This window comes from Urocampus carinirostris, chromosome 5, assembly GCF_059441175.1.
Source record: "Urocampus carinirostris isolate Australia breed hairy pipefish chromosome 5, RoL_Ucar_1.0, whole genome shotgun sequence".
Taxonomy (NCBI): domain Eukaryota; kingdom Metazoa; phylum Chordata; class Actinopteri; order Syngnathiformes; family Syngnathidae; genus Urocampus; species Urocampus carinirostris.
This window is the reverse complement of record NC_142353.1, coordinates 9,306,229-9,329,187: the sequence shown is the minus strand read 5'-3', so window position 1 is coordinate 9,329,187 and position 22,959 is coordinate 9,306,229. Positions and strand designations below refer to the sequence as shown.

Sequence of the window (22,959 nt, the reverse complement as noted above, 5' to 3'; positions counted from 1 at the left end):
AACAAAGATGTTATATAATGAAATTGTGAATATGCTTGATTGCTATTAAGATTTTCGAGAAGGGTTGTTCAAACCTCACATTGTGCTTGCTGTTAAAAAAGTCATATTGAAATATAATATTGTGAATGTGCTTAATTGCTGTTGAGATTGTCATGATTGTTTTTTGTTATTAGTGTCAATAAATTTGTTCAAACCAAAAAAAAAATCGAGAAGGTTTGTTCAAACCTCACTTTGTGTTTGCTGTTAAAAACGTCATATTGGAATATAATATTGTGAATGTGCTTAATTGCTGTTGAGATTGTCATGATTGTTTTCTGTTTTTAGTGTCAATAAATTTGTTCAAACCAAAAAAAAAAAAAAAAAAAAAAAAAGAGAAAAATTGTTCAAACCTCACATTGTTTATTTGCTGTTAATAGTGTCAATAAAATTGTTCAAACCAAAAAAATGTCAATAAATTGTTCAAACCCAGCCACAATTCAATTCAGGTGCACCTGATATTATGCCTTTTGATCAGTGATGCATTCCAAATGATCAATCAATGCACAAATACGGTACTTCTCAATTTTTTTAGTGCTACCATCGCCATTATCGAATTAATTCCATGCACCTGATAGTCCGCTCCGCAATATATTTGAAAAAAAAATATCACAAAAGACCATTTTTTGGGGTGTGCCTTATAGTGCGGAAAATGCAGTAATCTCTGCTGAGAGTCGTTCATGCATAATAGCATCTTTGTCTTACGGTAACATACAGAAATGAGGGCATCAACATCAAATACGTGTACCAGAACTTCTAAAGTATGGGACTATTTTAGCCTGGGTACAGAGAATAAAAAGAATAAATTCAAAGTTTGCAAAAGAGACCTTGCATATAATGGCGGTAGCTCGGTGACGCGTGAACATTAAAAGAGCATGTTGTACAGTTAAATGAAACAGAATCCGACTTGCCTCGGTAAGATTCGAATAACCTGTTCGGTTTTGATGACATGCATTGTGCATTTCATCTGTGTATATTTGCTATAAAATAGTTTGAGAGTTATGCCAGACTGTGCCTGATAAACATATTTGAAACTTAAGTGTATGCAGCCCAAAGAACAAACATCATTTGTTAAAAATGACAAATTTATATGTTAACGTGGGCAGCACGGTGGTGCAGTGGTTAGCGCGTGTGCGCAACAGTTCTAAGGTCATTAGATCGAACCTCCTGTGTGGAGTTTGCATGTTCTCCCCGTACTTGCGTGGGTTTCCTCCGAGTACTCCGGTTTCCTCCCACATTCCAAAAAACATGCATGTCAGGTTAATAGGCCGGTCCAAAATGTCCCTAGGTGTGAATGAGTGAGCGAATTGTCTGTCCCCCTGTGCCCTGCGACTGGCTGGCAACCAGTTTAGGGTGTCCCCTGCCCACTGTACAAAGATAGCTGGGATGGGCTCCAGCACGCCCGCGACCCTACTGAGGATAAGCGGTGCCAATAATGGATGGATCGATAGTTGGAAAAGTCGTTTAATTTCAAACTGTTGGGAATTGTTACCACTGAATGTCTTCACAAAATGCACATATTTGTTTCATTTACTGTATTTTTCCAGATTATTTTTATTTAACTACGAATCCGCAGTATGTTCATTAAAATATGTCATTTTCATTGTACCCATTTTTATTGTGCTTATCATGATTTGCCACATCATGAAAACATGCTAAATTTAAGAAAATAATAATAATTATCTGATTATTTGACTAAGTGTTTCAATAGTCTGTGACCAGTCGACTTTTAAAATAGTCGTTAGTTGCAGCCAGAGTTTTTCAGCAATGTTCCAGTGTAGAGCAAACGTACAAACCTTTTCATGTCTGAGGAAGAGTAGGACTTCATTGTGCTCATCCACTTGTGAATACTGGGATATTTTTGGAGATCCAGCTCAACAGCACCAATTGCTGACAACACATCTCTGTCCAACTTGGTAGGCGAGTCCCTGTGAAAACGCCAAAGAAAAATAACTTATACCAATACATATTCGAGACACTACGATTAGATCTGTTGTAGAACTTAGTTGTGAATGGCTTAGAATTTTTTTTGTCTGAATTTTCTTTTTAAGAAGGGGTCTTTAAAGTTGCAGCCAATTGCAGATGATAGTATGAGGCCTCAGTATTAATATAAATCACGAAAGTCAATGTCAAGGCTTGCAAACCAAATCCGGCCCCAGATATCACGCGCGTGGTCGTGGTTTTCTTTTATTCCAGGATAAAAACGGATGGAAATAAGAAAAGGGCCGTTTTAAACACAGTCTAAATGAGAGCACAAAACCCCCAAAATATGAAAAAGGACGCTTTTCCGAGCGCATCTAAGAAATTCACATAGTTGCATACAATGTTTTACCACAAGGTTATCGATTAAAATAAAACCAATTCAATTCAATTTATTGTTTACTTTATGAGCATTTTTATATCAAGGGAATTATTCTTTTGTGCCGGTTGAAAATTTAAGATTACTGACAGAGCCATAAAAATGTTACTTCATTCATACGATGATATTTGTTAGCATTTTAGTGGGTTTATTTAACTTCACTAGTACAGGGGTCTTCAACATTTTTAAGGCAAGAGCTACTAATTAGAGAAAAAGGGCACCCGGTTATGTAATCAGGTTCATTTATAGAAAAAGGGTTGAATAGACTCAGTCAACCAATGAAAACATAATTTTGCTAGGAATTCACAATAACCTAGCACTGATGAGCTATTTTCAGAACAGGTGTGTGGGCACCTCTGATGTCCTTAGGGGGCTCGCTGGTGCCCGCAGGCACCATGTTGGAGACCCCTGCTCTCGACCATTTGCGTCATTTAAAAAATATTCAACATTCGATCAGTCAGGAATAGGCCTTCTGTCCTTTTGACTTTGACACCCCTGAAATACATTTTTGATGTCAATGCAGCTTGCTCAAGTTTGATATTGATACCTCAGAGGTATTTCGAAAGATAGGGCTTAAAATTGGGAAACAATTTACCTGCAAATGTTGCCACACTTACAGTGCGTACATCTATAAATTACATGAATTCCATCTTTTAAATGTGTTATTTGAAAGTTAGTGTACTTAGCTGAGCACTAACGTTGAAAGTGAAAAATAGAGGGAGAGCGAAAGGGATCGTGCAACAAAAAGGAGGTGAGGGAGAAAGAAAGTTGGAACTCAATGGGTGTCTTCCCTGCCATATGAATGGATAGATACATCTTGGTTTGAACCAAGGCTCAACGGTATCATTTTTCTGCTCTGCTCTAAGATAGCTGATCACGAAGTAGAGCACCTATTTTCTACCACGCCGAAAGAAAACGTGAAGGATGGCTGAGTCACGTAAAATGTGAGCCCTATATTTCTTGATGGGGCAACCACACTGTGGAGAATAGAACAAAAAAAACAAATGTCCTTTAGTGTTTAGTGTTGTTGTCATCGGTGATTTCTGCGTAACGCCAAATTGAATTCGCTTGTTCTCGTTCCTTAAGGAATAAAGGATAAATGTAGTGTTTCTGATAAGATTACTTAAATGTGAATTTCCCTTCGGGGATGAACAAAGTATCTATCTATCTATCTATCTATCTAATTTGAATGAATATATTGAGGACTCAATTTATGGGTGAAAAATAAGCTCGAGTTTTGAGCAAAGAATGAATAAACCTCCAATTTTGCTTTCGTTATGTATTAAAAATGATGGGAAAATAGGTAGTATTTTCTCTCAAAGGCCGTCATAAGTGTTTTTAGACATCACCGTGGTGTTTTGTCCTGGTGTATTTATTGTGAAAAAGAGAAGCTCGCTATTTTCCCCAGTGCTGCTATGAAAAAACAAACAAGCTGCACTGTATTTAAAGCCACAGTGTTTAAAATGTAGCTTAAAAGTGGCGGTATGTAGTCTGGTACTGACGATACTCTTAGCGTGTTACTTACCCAACAATAAAGAGTCCTCTTTTACTGTGAGGTGGGGTCCTTGGAAGGAACTCATGAGAATTATCCAAAGACTTGTAGGAGGACGCCGAGGAGCCCGAACTGCTGAGGTCTCTGCCACCGTGATCCCACGATTTAGACCTGGCGCACAAGTTGCGCCCTCCCAAAGGCGCCCCCCTCGTCCTACTCATCATTTCAACACTGTCCTCGAATGCCTCGAAGAACTCTTCGGAGCTTCCGTTTCCACCCGCGCACCTTTCCTCAGCGTCGCCTCCCTTCAGGGTGTCGTTGCCGACTGACAGCCTCTTCAAGCCGCAGCTCAGGTCGACCACAGCTGAGGGGCCGCCGTTCCTGTGCCGGCCCCCACCGCTGCTCCTTCTCTCACGGAAAATGTCAGGGCTGTCCGGCGCTTCTTGCAGCGACATGCGCTCGAATTCCACCGAGAGGTTAGCAACAGGCGAGAGCAAACCGGAGCTTGACGGGGAGTTCCGGGGAGGCACGTTATCGCCGTTGGAGGTAGAGGAGAAGCACACACCGTTTTTGCAATCGACAGGCGACAAGAGGTCTTGCTCGACCGTTTCGATCAGGTCGCCCCCGCGGTACTTGAGTCCCATGGGCATGATGTGAACGTCGTGACCTCCCGCGGCGCCTTTCAGGTTTTCCATGGAGGCTGCGGAGGAGGTGATGCAAGTAAGCGCTGCATTCTGCCTGTTTTTCATCTCCTCCAGGCTGATGTCCTCGCCCTCATCCAAGAAGGCACCTACGGAGATGGAGTTGCAGAACTTCTTGGGCTTTCCTGCAACAACAAAGGTTCGTTTGAGGAAAGAACGCGCTCAATGTCCACTTTGGTTTGTTTATAAATGTTGAATAAAACTTCCTACAGATTGCACACTGCTAAATTTAGCAAAGCGCTTGAAGAATATTACGAAGCATCTTCCATGTTTTAAATTTTTTACACATTGTTGATTAGTTACTAAATGGGTTGATCTGATTTTTGTTATTCTATATATTCTTATACTCTTACATTCTTTATTGTGCCTTTAAGCACTTGTTTTCTGTTACACTACACCAGGGGTGTCCAAACTTTTCAGAAAGCGAGCCATATTTGGTAAGCTGAATATGTGTGAGGGCCGAATATTCAGCCTGGTACTCTTTGAACAGTCTTTAATAAATTAACCCTCCATGAAAGGTTTGCAGTGCTTGGCGATCAGCGTAATGACTTCGTAGCATTTTCGTTTTACTGTGAAAAAGCGCTGTTTTGTTAAAAGCAGTTTCGTTAAAACAGTATTTGCGGTGAAAAACCACAAAGTATCCCTTTTTTTTTAGTTACATTTGCCATGTCACAAATGGGGTGGGCTTAAATTTTACTGTGGTCAGCATTACTGGCGGTCCACACAGTAGCTCAGGAGATAAAGCACTCATCTTGGGATCGTCATCTTAGGATTCCCGGCTCCTCCGAGTTATATGTCGAAGTTTCCTTTGGCAAGACACAGAATCCCTAATGCTGGTATATGCTATCGATATATGAGTGTGTGTGAATGGGTAGGTGTAAAGCGCTTTGGGAGGTCTTCATTGACTTCAAAAGCGCTTATAAATGCAGACCATTTACATTTAAATTATGGCAGAGGCCACGGGCCAGCAACATTTTTATCGTGGGGCATAACTGGCCCCAGGTGGGACTTTGGACATGCCTGCATTACACTATAGCGATACGAAGTGGCCAAGTAATACACACAGTCCCTTTAAAGAAAACACTTAAGATTCTAAAGTCACGTCAAGTCAAGTCAAATTTATTTATATAGCCCTTAATCACAAAAATGTCTCAAAGGACTGCACAGGATTACAATGACACAATTACCTGAACAACACAGGAAGATGGTTTAAATTAACTTGAGTAGTAAATCTGCCCAATAATTTTCCAACTGATGAGTTACTGTTGACCTAATTGTATAAAGTATGTTGTGAATGTGTGTTTGAAGTATGGTCTATGCTGAATAATTGTGTAACAATGTTTCTTTTCCTGTACCAATCAGTAAAAAAAAATTCCCAATAACATTTTAAAGTACCTGGGGAAGGCGTTTTAAATCTGTTGCTTGTCTCATTTTCGCCCTCCTCGCAAGTTTGTGGAAAGAAATCCCTTTTGCTTAAGTATTCTTCCAGCTTATTAAGTCCCTTAGGTGATGACAGATCGACAAAGCTGTCAAGGAAATCCCAATATTCCGCCCAGGGATGACCCATCTCGTGAGCCAAATCTCTGTCAGAACAACAGGTATAAGTATTAACCACTAGAGATGAATAATGCACAATTATACACAGTGGACACTTATGCCGTAGACTTACCTGCCAACACGCTCTGCACCACGGCTAGGGTCTGACTTGAGAATGTGGTGGAAATGCTCCGCACGATTCCTCGGCGGTGTCTTCCAGGAGCGGCGGAAATCACCTGCCTACAGCAAGTCATGATGGGTTCTTAAAGGTAATCCTAATTTCTTTAACATGCAAAATGTGAGGAAATAGTACACATTTCTGGCATAAAATCTATACATATTTTATTGGTATATTCCATATATTTTCCGAGAATGCATTTTGAAGACAGCTTGTCTTGTTTTTGTCTTCCTTGGCTGCTTCATCCTCGCGGAACACCAGCACCCAAGCAAGCCATTTATACCATATTGCTTTACGTCTTAATTGGAGGTTATGAGTGTTTTAAGCAAAGTTTTGGTAAATTTTGTGGGATACCTAGGTGTTGTGAGGCAGATGGAAGCAGTAATGGTACAACAGGGGGTGAGCAACCAAAGAGGGCTGACTGGTAAAAGAAAAAACAAAACAAAACACGGAGAGCCGCCAACGGAGTACTAACCAGGACAGTTCAACAGAGGCGGTCGCAGCCTTGACGGAAAAACGCAAGGCTAGCCGACCCAAAAACACTAAGTGAGCATCCAGGCCATGAGGGAACAAACAACGAAAAGCGACAACGGTTGCGGCGAAAACATAAAAACCACAGAACACGGCAAAACTGGCGCAAACTCCAGGCTAGCAGATTTTTTTTTAAAATGCAGTAATCACCCAGGATAACCAAGAATGAAGTATGAAAAGCGGTGATAATCACGAAATCCATGAGGAATAAATCCAGAGACACAGCAAATCCAGTTCTAATGCAAGACTAGTCGGCCAAACAACTCACGGTGGGCAGCCAATGAATGCCAACGAGGAGCAAACTAATTAGGAAAGCCCTCGGCAGCCCCGACCCTAATGGGGAGCTCGAATGACAAAATTAAACAAACCACATAACACTTGTTGAACTCACAAAAAGCCGCAATTGCCTCCCTAAACGAAAGCAAAGGCCAATGCCGTAAACTTATCCCACACAGCCTTCGGAGAGCGAAGCAGGCAACTCGGACAAAAAAGTCAACATGCCCCTAGCGGCAGGGTAAGTAAAGTTCTAATTTCTCCAGGCAATCTCTGTTCAGTACAGTCGCTATCTGTTTCAGAGCTGGGCTCACATGTTGTGTTAATGAGATTCACCATTTTGAAAGTGTTGTAATCTTTCAACGCCGCTCTACAGCAAATGAGCCTGATGGGTCAACTTTAAGACTTAATTTCTCGAGTTCCCCGGCGCGACCAATATTTTCCAACCTGCTTATATGATTGTGGGGAGGAACTGATTCTGTTTGGGAATACCTTTAATGATACAGCATTGAATGCAGATAAGAGGTGAACGAATATCTTACTTTGGAAGGACTAAGTGGACCAGCAAAGGCTGTGACAGTCATCAGCGGATCTAGCGGGCTTTTGGCGTGTCGCTGGATCAATGAAAGGCTTTCCGAGGCTTCTGGCGACCACGGGGCACCAATGATGGGCTGGGAGGCGTTGTCGGCGGGCCTGAGCAAAGGGATGTAGCAGCGGTCTAAGGGTAAACACAAGGATGGCGTCATGCACAAGAATAGTCTTTGAGATCTTTTTCAACGTATCAAGATTAAAACCAAATTGAGCCTCATTTCAAAAATATATTATTGAAAAAGGTTTGATTTACCTTCCAAGTATTCACTTATTTTTTCTCTGACTTCTTGGGTCGAGTTCTTTCTGTCACAAACGATCTAAAAAAAATTATTAAAAGGGTTATTAAATGATGTCAGAGGCAGCTGCCACAACTCGAAAAAACTAAAATGTGGATTATTGGTCCAATTTATTGTGACCTCTTCTTGAACGCCACTCTGAACATTGAAGACAGCAATATCACTTAAAGTGACTCGGTCAAAAAAAGTTTAGGCGTTATATTTGACCCCAATTGTTCAATTCAGTTAAATATTCAGTTAAATATTACTAGAACAGCTTTTTTCCATCTTTGCAACATTGCGAAGAATCTTTTGATTCTGTCACGATCTGATGCTGAGGTTATAATTCATGTTTTGGTTATTTCGATTACTGTAATGTATTTGTCTCTGTTCTCCGATGTTTAGCATAAAAAATTTTGAACTAATGTGAAATTCTGCAGCACGACTTTTGACTAGGACAAGCATTTGCTCATACAGTTCTGTTCAAATCAATAGCAGTGCAATGCGATTAACCAGAAAATCCCTGGTTTTTAGTAAAGAAATTTCTGTTATATCCCAGAGAAGTAACCAGTAGACAGGGTTGGATAGGGTTACTTTAACTTGATTACTTTCAATTACTTTTGGATTACTCAAATACCAAATATGCTAATAAAAGACAAAAGAAACTAAATGTGATTAAAATTACTAAATTTTGTGCAGGCTTGGGGAGTAACGGAACACGTGGAACAGCAAAAATGATGTTGGCAAGCTGTGCGGATTTATTTTCATTTTGTTTCTGTCGCATTTTATGTTAGTTTTGCCAGAGATCAAAGCCAGGAGAGAAAGCTTACCACGTGTTGTGAGTCATAATTTTATTCATATTTAGTTTCTTTTGTCTTTTATTAGCATATTTGGTATTGGAGTAATTGAAAGTAATCACGTTAAAGTAACCCTACCCAACCCTGCCAGTAGGTGCAGTAGATTCTCAGAAAACAGTCAAGACCCAGCATTCATAATAGGCATGCTCCGAAGGCTGTCCAATTGGGCAAATAGGTCAATGAGGTGTGTTAAAAAAATAGCAGTGTGGCAACCAATCTCTGAGTTTATCAATTTTGGGGGAAAAAAAACCCCAAAACAATCAATGTGATTCAAGTGGCGCTTGTTTAAAGATGAAGCTAGCACAGGTTGAACATGCATTTGAGGAAAATGGGTCGTCAAGACGCTGCTCTGAAGAATGGTGTTTTCTGAGAATCTACTGCACCTACTGGTAACTTGTTTGGCACGTAACAGTAAAAAATATATGAAAACCTGAGATATTCTAGTTAGTCACATTGCACTGCTATTATTTTGAACAGCGGACACAAACCGTCTCACTGTCAGTTTAAAGATGTGACTCTAAGGTTCTGTTGCTAACATACATAAGTTTACATGGAGCAACAGATTTTATTGTGCCCTATGTTCATGCTCAGAGCCTCAGCTTGGAAAAATGTTGGTCTAGAAGTGATTCGAATACTCAAAAAGAAATCTGAAGCTCGAGAGCGTTCTTCAATTGGGCCATGGTGCTGTAGTATTCTTTGATCTCTGAGATGAGATCTGCAACCTCAGCGGACACATCTAAATATAGACTTACTACAGCCTAGCAGGCCTTCATAAGGCGGCCCATCAGCCTCTAGAATCTAACCAGCTAAAGCAAAACGGCAAAAGTATAATGATAATTTATCACCACAGTAATAAAATAAGTGAATAGCTCAATTTTCTTATGCCGAATTGAGATTTATGCCTAAATTGGTTTCCCATCGAACAAGTGCCCAGGGTGGTCAACCAAACATATTGCAGATAACAAAACAAACAGCAATTATGTTATTAATGTGATAAGGTAAAAAATCAAAATGTTGTTTTGGTGGCACTCTTGCTCATTGAAAAAACATGGAGCATTTTTCTATAAAAAGCAATTTTCTTAAATCATTAATTGTATTTATTAAGATATTAAATTCCCGACAACAAACCTAGTCCTTATTCTGAGTTTCCAAAGCATATAATCAAATTTATTTATTGACAAAAGGTTACAAAACATATTAATTTGCTTTAAATCTGAGCATTCCAAAATTAATTTGATGAAAGTATCTACTTTTATACAAATATCAAATGAAATTTAACATGTAAAATTCTGTAAGTATATTTATTGAAGAAAAATTGGATTGGTCTTTTTTTCCTCATGTATTACAAAGGCATCAAATTTTAGACTTTATATGAAATCAAGTATTAATTTTTTTCCCATTCTTGGCCCCTGTGCTAAATTATTTCAAAACAATGTGGCCTTGACTTGAAGATTTTGCCCAAGCCTGATCTAGAACATGCTGAATCAGTCAAGACTTTGAGATAGAATAATTGTCGTTGATGGGACTTTTTGAACAATTTCAGTTATTACTTATGTTTACTGTTGATGTTGCCGGCATGTCTGTTACCCTTGCAACATATACTGCAGCCTTGTCTGAAAGGGGGACTACCTCAGATGGAATCTCTTCTTAAGGCTTCTTAATTTTCCTCATGCTGAGGTTTATTGGATATTTTGCTTGTCCTTGTAGGTTTCAGATCAAAAGATTTTGTTATGGTGTTCAGTGCTATCCTTAGACACTCTTTCTGATTAAGGGCTATACAAATAAATGCGACTTGACTGTAGCTGGATTTGCAAGGGGAGGAATGGGCTTTTGGTCTTCTAAATTTAGTCAACAATGTGTAGTAAGGGATGGTAGGCAAAACATTTAGAGAGCAAGCCATAAGGTCACACAAACAATGAGAAATTTGCTGCAAATTTATACACAAACATCTTTTGTAAGGAATTACAGCCTAGAGCCGTTAATTTTAATGACGTTATGGCAAGTTTCCCCCAATTCTTTTTCTTTCTATTTGTAGCTGAACATCAGTGAACACTGCAAAGCTATTTTCAGATCTCGAATTGTCCCGAAGTCAAAGAGCTGAGATCACAGCTGTGTGTTTATTGTCACTACATGTTGATCGATGAACCATTGTGCAACCCCTCAAGATGACACCACCCTTAACCAAGTTTTCTTTTACAGGATGTCAGGAAAAAGATAGCTTTAATATCTATTCTAAAGTTGCAGTCTCTGGACCGCCGCATAACAATTTCTTAAGATATTGTGCTATTTAGGAGCAACAACAATTCTTTACTCTAACATTTGCAGGTTGACCAGATCAAAGTAAAATGTATTATTAAACTTTGCATACAGGAAAGGGTAAAAGAAAGCCTGATAAAAAAGCATTATATTGCCGTTTTAAAATACCAGTAAATGTTGCATCCTTGCTTGGAACTCATGCCACGAGTTCCATTTCAAATTATATTTAACAAATATTGCTTTCAATAGCTAATATAATCGAAAAAATAAATAAAATTATATATATATATATATATATATATATATATATATATATATAAAATGAACTTGCTAATAAAAGAAGAATTATCAGCACATTTGTTATGAGTCCGCTTTTGTGATTGCGTGAATTGTTAATGCATCAGTGACGTGCTGTTAGGGGAAGTGGTTGTGGTTATGCTTTACATGGAAATGCAAAACTAAAAATATATTGGATGGTTATAGTTATAGGCGGCATATCGGCCGGGTGGTTAACGCGTAGCCCCATGGTGCGGGAGTCCAGGGTTCAGCTTCCCCTGCCTGCATGGGTTTTCTCTGGGCACTCCGGATTCTTCACACATTTCAAAGACATGCATGTCAGGTTGATTGGCTGGTGCAAATTGTCCCTAAGTGTGACTGAACGAGTGAGTTGTCTGCCTCTGTTTGCCCTGCAACTGGCTGGCAACCAGTTCAGGGTATCCACTGCTCACTGCCTGAGGATAGCTGGGATGGGCTCCAGCACCCCCGCGACCCTACTGAGGATAAGTGGTGCTAAAAATAGATAGATGAAGGGATAGTTATATTTATGGGCAAAAGAGCAGCTCGGTGGTTAGTGCACAGCCCCACGGTGCTAAGGTCCAGGGTTAAATTCCAGCTACTAGTGTGTCCAGTGCTGAGTTTGCATGTTCTCCCCCTGCGTGGGGTTTTCCCCACCCTAAAAAACATGCATAGCAGCTCCAAATTGTCTCTAGGTGTGAATTTGTGTGTGAATTGTCTGTATCCGTGTGCGCTGTGACTGGCTGGCAACCAGTTAATGGTGTCCACTGCTCGAAGAGACCTGAGACTGAATGTTTAAATTTATTCACTGTTTAAATCATTTCTCATTTTACAATTATTGGATTTTCTTGAAAATTGCTGTATTTTCACATTATATGAAAATTAGTATAACAATTAGTACGTAACGTATCACTGTGCCGAGTATCTGCAGATGCAGAGTGAGGCATGCAATTCTCTTGCCTCTTTGCAGAGGGCAAGAGTGTAACCAAGGATTGAATGGGTGTACAACTCCTGCATAAAACAATATAATTACCGTATTTCCCGCACTATAAGGCGCACCTAAAAGCCTGTATTTTTTTCAAAAGCTGACCATGCGCCTTATAATACAGTGCGCCTTATATATGGATCAATATTAAGTCGCAAAGTCTTGCAACTAAGGCAAGCAGCCGCCGACTAGATTTTCCCCCGAAGGCGAAGTAGTCCGCGGTGTATGCTGGGATTTATATACCGGCGTTTCATTTCCTAACCAATGTGTCAATCATCATTTGAATCAGTCACTGTTGGCTAAAGTTATTCGGAGGTAAAGGTGCGCCTTATAGTGCGGAAAATACGGTAGCTATAATATTAGCAAGCTAACAGCAAGTAAAGCCATCCAGTAATTATTTTTGCTCATTGCATAGACTTTTTTCATAATGGAGGATTACCTTTCTATTTTTAATTTCATTCAAAAGGAGCAGTACTTAACCTTTAATTATAATATAAGGGAATATAACACTTTGGTCTATGCTACAGTTCATCTATTTCTATTTTGTTCTGCCAATCAACTGAAAAATAAGATGTAGGTTTATTTATTCTTACATCTGACTGTGCCTCTCCAGACATGAAACTCCCGCACGTCATTGATATGTATCTATTAAGTAAGAATACTCATTAAAACTAAGATTTGAAACCACTGAGAACCATAGAATTGTAATTATCTTGTTACAGCATTTCAATATTATTGGACATATGAAAGGTTTACTTTAAGAAAAGCCAATCAAGACCTTGTTTTTAAATTGAATGGATTCAGTAAAGTTGAACTTTTTTCATTAATTCTGTTAAAACACTGCGTTTCTGAAGTTTTGGGAACATTATTTAGCTCATGTTGGACTTGAAAAGTTAACTATTGTATTTTCATTTAGAAATTGCAATACGTTTTTTTAGAATCACGTTTTCTTATTCCGTTTGCATCAAGTAAAAAAAATCCAATATATGGAAACGAAAAGTGTGTGATTGAATAAAATTTTTTTAAAAACACACGTCACAAGGCTTGTGGCCATCACTGTTGGTGCAGTTCTTATCTGTGTCAGGATGCGAGCAGAGCACGTTGACCACATCTGGACAGCCAAACTTGCAAGCAAAGTGGAGTGGAGTCTCAAAACCCTGACAGGTGAAAACAAAAACATTAAATGTAAGAAAAAACAAAACAACGCTTCAGTCAAATATGTTTAGTTATGGGAAAAATGGCTAAATTACCGCCTTGTCAGGAGTGTTGAGGTAAAGATCGACAATGTAACGTATGCGCTTTTGAAGCATGTCTTCTTGGTCATCGGGGTACATGAGTCGCATAAATTCTGAGTTCTCCAAAGTATCAAGAAGAAGTTGTGCGATTCCTGCTTGGTTCTCCTTGGCAGCCACGTGCATCACGTTGTACCTGCAGCCCTCCTGAGCACATATTGAAATCAAAAGCGATTAATCAAGTGCACTTGCTCGATCAACTGGCAATACTATCATATCGTTGTTAAGAAAAAGAATAAAGGAAAAACAATCCCTAATCGAGCTGCCACTACATTTTACAATAGCGCCAAATCTCACGGACACTTAGGAAAAGTTTAGTGAACAGATTTAATCAAATGTTTGATATGTTCACCTGCACAATAGTGGGGTTATCCCCTGAGCCAATGAGATAGCGTGGGTTGCTCCAGACAATCTCTAAGAAACCCGCCTCATCTCCCTTCTCCACAGCTTTTCTGAGCTTGGCCGTTAAGTCCTGTGTGCGAGGGCTCTTAAAACTGTTGGCCCGTTCCCTGTTGATCGTATCCACCTCCATCATGTCTAGTATGAGCAGAAAAATAGCAAACTTGACAGTGAAAATGTCACTGTTTTTTGAAAGAATAGTTTAGAACTTGAGAGACACACTTAGATATATGTACATTTAGAGAATGGACTCCATAATATAAGATTTACCTAGTGTACCTTTACCGGTGACTTGTCCTGGCTTAACAGGGGATACACATGCCAAAGATTTGCTGGGAGAGGGGAAATAGTCACACATCCCCTTGGCAAACTTCTCAGCATCCTCCCGATGGGAAAAGGCTTTAAAACGTGCTCCTTTCATCCCCTTTACAGCTTGAAGGGCATCTTTCTTATCCGTATATACATGTGCTCTTTCTGTAAACAAGCAACGATAAGGATAAGTACATGCTTGTTTTTATAAAGGATCCTGAAACATGTGAAAGTATTTTCTTTTATCAAATCACATTTACATCACTTGTCCTGGCGGATAACGAAAAACATCATTGAGTTTAAAGATAGACATTGAACAATGACACTATCTCAGAGAGGTTTAGAAGCTTAAATACTAATGCCTGAAAGCATTTAAAAACAACAGCTTTTGAGTTGAACCGAGAAAGTAGGACAATGATGAAGGTAAAAATAAATAAACCAGCAATCGTCTTGTTTAGCTTTAATTGGGAATAGATGTACAGTATAGTCAGTATTAGTGATATATTGTAAATACAACGGTTGATAAAGAAGTGTTCTTTATAGGTTTTTTTATTGGACAAATGCAAATATTTTATCGGATGCCAGTTCCTTATTTTGACCCTTTTTGCGCAATGTTGTTTTGACTATTACGTCATTGTCGCTATCGGTCAATCATGTAGCCGTTTTTTATTTCTGCACCCCTTAGGGATGATTTTTTTTGTAACCTTGAAGATTTAATAAAGACAAAACATAAAGAGGGCTGCAGTTCAGGATGAATTTCTCTTATCTGAAGGCCCCACTCCTGGTCCTCCTTGGAAGTTCAAAATCCATTAATGGCTTCTCTCCTTATTTTGACTGACTACTAAAGTTTAAACTTAACAGACCTAAATAGATACAATGACATATGTAAAAAAATGTACCAAAAGATGGCTAGCAAAAAGCAACCAATAATATAATAAAAGGATTGTGGTTTGTGAAAACAAAAAGCAATGCTTCTTACCATTTCGAGATAAAACATCCTCCCGCAACGGGCATACTCCATAATAAAAAGCTGGGGATACTTGTGCTGCTTTTGAAGGCGTTGTGATGTTGGATTGAGAACTAGCGATGCCCTCTTCCTCTGGCGGGTTGAGACCCACACCATATCCAAAGTCAAGTTCCTCACTTGGGCTGCTGCTTGCCGCAATAGTTGAATTGGTGCATGGAAAAGGTTTTTCATGATCAGCTGCTGGAGTCGCAGCCTTCGCACAGGCACCGTTGTCCGTTTCAGTGGTATCACTCTCTGCAGCAGCGAGCATTCGCGCCAACTTTTTTTCAAAGATGGATCGGGTGGTGGGCGTGATGGCGACACACTTCAGGTCTGTCCGAGCAAATTCCTCCCGTAGCTCATCAGCAGTTAGGCCCTTCAGCCTGGTCAAAACCGCCTCCATTCTTCAGCTCCACATAAAACACCAGTTGATAAGTCATTTTTTTAAAAATAGATAAGAATATTGCATTACTATTGCAAAGATTTGTAAATCCTAAATCTCACAAAGATGACAGTGGGGCTATACAAACAATGATCACAAAATAGCAATCCTGAAAAATCAGATTGAAAATGGAACTCGAGCTTGCAAACACATGCAGGTTATAAAATGAAAAATAATTCATGAAGTGGCTATTGATAATCCGTTTGCATTTGGCTACAGCAGCACTTAGGCAAGGAATATGGTCCACATTTCATTTTAGCAACACAGACGTCAGAGTGTTTGTACAGGTAATGTATCTTGCAAACGATCTAAAACTGTTTTTTTTAATGCTGTATGCTGACTTAAGCATCATTAAATAATTTGGCCAGTGTTGTATCATACATCTTGTATTTTAGGCAAAAGCAGTTATCTCCATCTCTTCTATTTGAACAGTCCTATGGTCAGCTATACACCGTCAAACCTGTCACACAATGTGAAAATCATCTGCTTTTCCATGACCAACATATTGATAGACGCAAGTCGCTTGGAACCACATACAATACTCAATTTAAGAAAATCAGATAACCACACGCGTACAACTAGCCTATGCTAGCGAGTTTGCAATCATATCAATGAGGTTGGACAGTCGGGCACTGTGCATGGCTAGCATGGCAGGATCAGCCCTGATAAAATCCTGCCCAAATAGGAGGAACGTAAGCCATTTGGGGAAAGCTTCACGTGTGCATTGCACAATATTGGATATGATTACATATTAGTTCAAAAAGTCGTCTGGAATAGTCGACCGATTGCATGCTGTCACACCCAACTGTCATTTGAGGTGCATTATCGGGCTGCAACGTACAAATTCGATACGCCTTCGGGGTGATGAAGCCAATAAAAGAACAAAAGTACATCTGATGATATATTACAAAAAAAGATGAGTAGTCATACTCACAGAATAACATGTTTTGTATTTTGCAATGAGCTTTAAAAGGCCCTTGATAGTTTAGCAAGGATAAAGTGGTGGACAGACACAAAGCTGAGGACGGTCTGATAGTCTCGTCTCATTGTTTACAACGTGTTGTGCGCATGCTCAGTTCCACGAGAGTGGGAATGTCACGTTCCCCATCTGCAGGGATTTTTAAGTTTTATTTGGAGTTCACGTATCTGATTCTGGCATTAAGTACAATGACAAATTATTATTTTTATTGTTTTCAGTTTTGATTGAAAGGTTTTTACCTTTGTGTATGTACAAAAGCGTAGATTGTCCTTCTAAAAGAAACTGTTTAAATGCCGTCAATGTTAACACCCACGGGATAACACAGACAAGAGTAGTCGATTTTTGTAAGAAAATTCCATACCTGAAATAGTCATCTGAAGTTAACAGTAAAAACATACCCATGAAAAAGCACCTAGAAGTTTTACGTGTATTTTGAGGCGGTCCTACTGACGTTAAGCCTCTTTGAATCACCATAACCGTTTCATTCCTATTTGAATCAGCGAATGTTTGACAGTGTGTCGTATTAATTGTCCGTAAAGAAAGTACAACGCAATATTAAACTAAAATGACAAAATATAAAGACAATTCCCACCTCCTCCTCCTTCTCCACACCTCGTCTGCCTGGTTTCAAAATACAGAACGACAGGACCTGGTGGTGCCCGAAGCTGTGCCTGAATACAATTGTGTCTGTACTCTTTGTACTACTGTACTGTAACTCCACTTCTTCAACTACTTCGTTTCCTCCAAACTGTGGAATGCAATTCGTCTCTATTTCCACGGAAATTCTGAAATATCAACTAATAAACACTATCATACCTCCATTCTACCTCTTTTTAGGTGATGTCAATCACAAATAGCAAATGTATAATGATAACAAAAATCACATTTCCTGTGAGACAAACCGAAAATGGAATAATAATAATGAATTCAATGACACTGTGATAAATAGCATGAGGTCTACGTATTTAGAATTATTGAAAGCCCTCAACGTTAAAGGGACAGTGTGTAGTATTTGACAACTGTAGTGTAACCAAAAACAAGCGTTAATAAGCACGATAGGGGTGGGCAAATTGATCAAAAAATTGATATCATCGATTCCAAGGAAGAACCTGAATAAGATCAATTCTATTGTGTTGCATAGCGCAGCACCTCACTCTCTTGCCCAGGGCCCTTGACCACTTTCTATGTTTATGCCTGGTTGAGTGACTGACAGACACACCTTTAGTCCTTAGCCTACCTGGCCACTAATTAGCCTGCTGATTCATCATTCCGGCCAGGCAGAGGAGAGAGCAAAATAGTCAACTCAAGTCAAGTCATGTTTATTTGGCCCTGCTGTTGAACAAAAGAGTGTGTTGTGTCACCCTGACCCGAGTGACTTGGCCGCTTTCTTGTGTCCCGTTTCATCTGGAGGGACGAAAGCATGACCAACTTAGGTGGCGAGGTGCCTAACTTGTTTGGGCATTTGGGTTGGCCATGGTCCTTTCCCTTTTATTTTCTTTGTTATCGTATGTGTTTGTCTTGCTGTCGGTCACCCCTCTTGAGGGATATGACCAAGGTAGATAGATAGACATATGCTATAGAATAGAAGTGTGTTTTAAGCTTAGATTTAAACATTTCCACTGAGGTTGCAGATGGAATCTCAGGGGTAAGAGCATTTCACAGCACCGGGGCATGTATGGAGAACGCTCTTGAACCTGCGGATCTCTTCTTGGCTCTTGGGATCACTTGTAGACCAGCATTTTCAGAGCGAAGGCTCCAGACCCGAAGATAGGGGCAATTAAATCTGAAATATATGAGGAAGCAATATCTAATAGCATAGGGCGAATTTTATCAATATTGCGAAGATGGAAAAAAGCTTTTCTAGTAATATTCTTAATGTGTGTTTGAAAGGACAAATCGGGGTCAAATGTGACACCTAAATTTGTGAGGAAAATGAAAATGTAAGCACAGAGCTGTGTGGACTTATTTTTTAACTGCTGTACGGCAAGCCAAGTCATGTCATGTTTATGTGTATAGCCCTTAATCACAAGAAGTCTCAAAGGGCTGTACAGGCGACAGACTACAATTACACTATCCCTACATGAGGGTAGTGAAAAACTCAGAAACTTCAGCAGGCGTAAAATGAAGTTACCTTGAGAAGTGTTTACATCCAGTCCCAAAACACACCTACTTTCATATTAACCTCATACTCTTGTCCGTCCCGAGGGAGAAGAATGAGCCTGGTTGTTGCACGGTGCATGCAATTTGAGCCATCGTACTTGGACCTGATGTATGCCATCATCTAAAAGTTGCTTCATCGGTCAATAATTTGAAACAGGAGGCTGTCAACCGGACATTCTGTTTTTACCTACATTCCATGTTGATGCTGTCTGTGTATTACCAGCTTTTTCTATCTTTCCAACATTGCAAAAATTTGCCCTATGCTGTCCCAGGCTGATGCCGAGATTATAATTCATGCCTTTGCCTCTACTGTCTTGATTACTGTAATGTACTACTCTCCAGTCTCCTGAGCTTAAGCATCAAAAGCTTGCAGCTGGGACAAAATGCTCAGTAAAGCTATTAACCAGGACAAGAAATATGGATCACATTACCCCCGATTTTAGCTAACGTTCACTGGCTCCCTGTAAATTCAAGATGAGATTTTAAGGTTCGTCTTTATACAAAATTTTAATGGACTTGCCCCTTACATCCTTTTGTTCCTGCTCAGAGCCTTTGCTCAGAAGAAGCTGGTCTACTAGTGATCACAAGACAAAATAATAATAATAATAATAATAATTTCCTTTGTATTGTCATTCTTTGTAACAATGTACACAGAACGAAATGTCGATACACCTGACCCGTTGTAACGAGCCGATGCAGCCGCAGCCAAAAATACGTAGGTTGGAGAGCGTTCTCCATCCAGGGCCCAATGCTGTAGAATGCTCTGTCCTCTGAGATTGGATCTTCCACCTCCGGAAGTGTTTACAGCAAAGGACAATGCCAGATGTAATTTTTAGAATTTTGTTTATTTGAAAAGGAAAAAGTATGCTCCATAAACCCATGTCACATACTAAAACATTTTAGCCAAAGATGATTCTCAATATCTGTGTGGTAAAGTGGTGTGTAGCAACACCACAAATTGACATGAACCGATGAATAAAGCTGACTTTGCAGAGAGCAATGAGCTGCAACCAAAAATGTAAAAACGTTACTTTTCCTGAACAAAAACCTGTAAATCCATTGTCACTATGGTAAGGGAGACAATGAGAGACAATATTTTCATCAATGACTATATTTTCAAATCGCTGTGCAATGAAAGGTATTTTTTATTTTTTTTGTTGACATCGTTATACAGTATTTGAATTTGTTACATGTCAGTTTTTTTGGTTTGACACTCTTTTGTTCTGAAACAGTTGTAACAAAAATATTTATATTAATTTTATATTACAGTCAAAGTTTGCATTGTAGTTATCTAATAAAAGAATAAACTTTTTTAGTTTTAATTGTAAACTAATTCAAGGGACGTGGGGTTCAATTATACAATGATAATAATATTTTCAAGCAAAAAGTTTTTATCGGATTTGTATCGATCGATACTACAATGTAATTATTTGGATCAGTTTGATACCAAAATTCCCTGTATCGCCCACCCCCCAAAGCACAAGCAAGAATACATATTACGGAGAGACAAAAACGAACAAATACATTCCCTTTTTTTTTCCCCGAACCTTTTTTAGTTTTTTTTTGGTACCTGTAGCAGCAAAATGGAGGACAATTAAGTGAGTTCCAGTGAGGGAAAGTCTCATCTTATTTAAAATATACAAGTATTTTTAAAATGTCACATGTATATTTGCTCATTATTTAAACAATATTTGTGTTTTTTAAAAACAACTTACATTTTTATACCAATAAAAGGGGCCAAATAATACACCTCATCCATTTAAAGAACATTCAAAATTCGGTTATTTTCAAAATTGCCATGTTTTCTTTGAAAAACGGGAAAAACAGATGATATCTTCAAAATAATCCAAACAAATGTTTCATTTACAAACCAACCCTCAAAATTTTTCTTAAAAGCAAAATGGGTGCTAATCTTTCAACCTATGAGTTTTTAAAAAAATATATATGTTTATATGATCTTCGTGTACGATATGCATATTAATTTTAAAAAAGATTTTTATTTAATAAATGAGTTCTTTCCAGCGGGCAGCACGGCGGCGCAGTGCTTAGTGCGTGTGCGGCACAGTTCTGAGGTCATGGGAACCACCTGCGTGGGTTCAAATCCAACTACCGGCCTTACTGTGCGGAGTTTGTATGTTCTCCCCGTGCTTGCGTGGGTTTCCTCCGGGCACTCCGGTTTCCTCCCACATTCCAAAGACATGCATTTCAGGTGAATTGGCCGGTCTAAATTGTCCCTAGGTGTGACTGAGTGAGTTGTCTGTCCCCGTGTGCCCTGCGATTGGCTGGCAACCAGTTCAAGGTGTCCCCTGCCCACTGCCCAGAGATGGCTGGGATGGGCTCCAGCCCCCCCGCGACCCTAATAAGGATAAGCAGTACAGCTAATGAGATGAGATGAGTTTTTTTCACTCCTAAGAGTCATTACACGTTGTTGCTTTAAAGAAACACACTTTACATTTATGAATATTTATTCATCCAAAGAATGATTAAAATGAGGTTTTAAAATTGAAGATAACATCTGTTCATTTTCCAAAAATAATATTAAAACGACTGACAATATGTTTTTCCCATGTCTACATATACTAAAGTTTATATTCAGTTTTGGATTACTCCTGTTAGCTCCCCTTTTTCTACGATCTTATCCATTCGACCTTATCATATTACATTTTGTACATTCATACAAAATAAAAAAAGAAGGATCTCATCTCATTAGTTACACCGCTTATTCTCATTAGGGTCACGGGGGTGCTGGGGCCCATCCCAGCAATCATCGGGCAGTGGGCAGGGGACACCCTGAACTGGTTGCCAGCCAATCGCAGGGCACACAGGGACAGACAACTCACTCGCACACCTAGGGACAATTTGGACCGGCCAATTCACCTGAAAAGCATGTTTTTGGAATGTGGGAGGAAACCGGAGTGCCCGGAGGAAACCGACGCAAGCACGGGGAGAACTACAAACTCCGCACAGGAAGTCTGGAGCTGGATTTGAACCCACGCAGGAGGTTCCCAAGACATTAACTGTGCCGCACATGCGCTAACCACTGCGCCGCTGTGCTGCCTGAAAGAAGGATCACTAAATCTCATTTAATAAATAGACGATTTTTATCCACAAAAAAAATATCAAAAATATATGTGTGGCGAGCCGTCCATTTCACACGTAGGCCTTAAGTAGTGCTATGTCTGAATCAATCCCACCCTCAAAAACCTCAATAATAACCTTTTTAAATTGCAATCTTATTTCGGAATATAGCCACATTTTAGTCACCAAAAATCATTTCTATTTGTGCAGATAATCAATCATCCTTTCTTTACTCACAAATATTTCAAACACTCTGTTGTACAGATTACCCATGTGTGTCAGTTCCATTAAGAAGTTCTTTTCTATCGCCTCCAAAGCTAATGCTGAAAGTCGAACCTGTCCTGGCGTATTTAATTTTTTTAACAATTTTTTTTTGGGCTGAAAATGTCAGTTTGACAGAAGCAGTGGACACGGGATGTTTTTCTTCTCCTTTTCATTATAGTACTTCCGTAACTGCCTCTTAGCTATTCATAGTTTGTGAAACTACTGATGATTTCTTAGGCCTTCTAGAAGGCCCTGGATCCACCAACTTGAAATCTGATTGGCTAAACCATGTTTTATTATCACTCATTTTAAGCCTCAGGGCCTGAAGAAGTGATCGTGAAGGCCTCTGGGTAGATTTCTGAGCAACAAGCAACGGCTGACATGTGATAGGTTAAAATCTTAAATATGAAAGCACAAATCTGGAAGCTGCGCAACCAGGGAAAAAGCAAATGTACGGAAGCTGGCAGACGATTTGGAATTGTTAAACATTCACAGACATAATCAACTTTAGGATTCATATATTTTTTAAGGCCAGCAGAAAGGCTATGCAGGCCCTGATGGCTCAAAAATTTTGTAAACAATTTTTTTTTTTGGGCTGAATCTTTAAAGCTTCAAAGTGTAATATTTGACCTTTAGATGACGCTGTGTTGTCTGGTACGAGCAAGG

At 39.4% G+C, this 22,959-nt stretch overlaps 1 protein-coding gene across 4 annotated transcripts in view; it reads right to left on the bottom strand.

The window, feature by feature from the left end:
- ankle2 (ankyrin repeat and LEM domain containing 2) overlaps positions 1-17,451 on the bottom strand; it is a 28,211-nt gene extending 10,760 nt beyond the window's left edge. The window contains exons 1-12 of one of the 4 annotated variants that reach the window (XM_088335582.1): positions 17,384-17,451; positions 15,344-15,780; positions 14,326-14,529; positions 14,009-14,193; positions 13,615-13,803; positions 13,399-13,521; positions 7,951-8,014; positions 7,649-7,824; positions 6,258-6,364; positions 5,984-6,171; positions 3,921-4,713; positions 1,833-1,964 (exon numbers count right to left, since the gene is read on the bottom strand). In XM_088335582.1, coding sequence (XP_088191708.1) covers positions 1,833-1,964; positions 3,921-4,713; positions 5,984-6,171; positions 6,258-6,364; positions 7,649-7,824; positions 7,951-8,014; positions 13,399-13,521; positions 13,615-13,803; positions 14,009-14,193; positions 14,326-14,529; positions 15,344-15,773 — 2,591 coding nt within the window. In that variant the 5' untranslated portion in view covers positions 15,774-15,780; positions 17,384-17,451. Of the gene's footprint in view, positions 1-1,832; positions 1,965-3,920; positions 4,714-5,983; positions 6,172-6,257; positions 6,365-7,648; positions 7,825-7,950; positions 8,015-13,398; positions 13,522-13,614; positions 13,804-14,008; positions 14,194-14,325; positions 14,530-15,343; positions 15,781-16,746; positions 16,893-17,383 lie in introns of those variants that run through there. The other 3 variants (XM_088335583.1, XM_088335581.1, XM_088335584.1) reach the window with 3 other exon arrangements.
- Between the last annotated feature and the right edge of the window lie 5,508 nt (positions 17,452-22,959).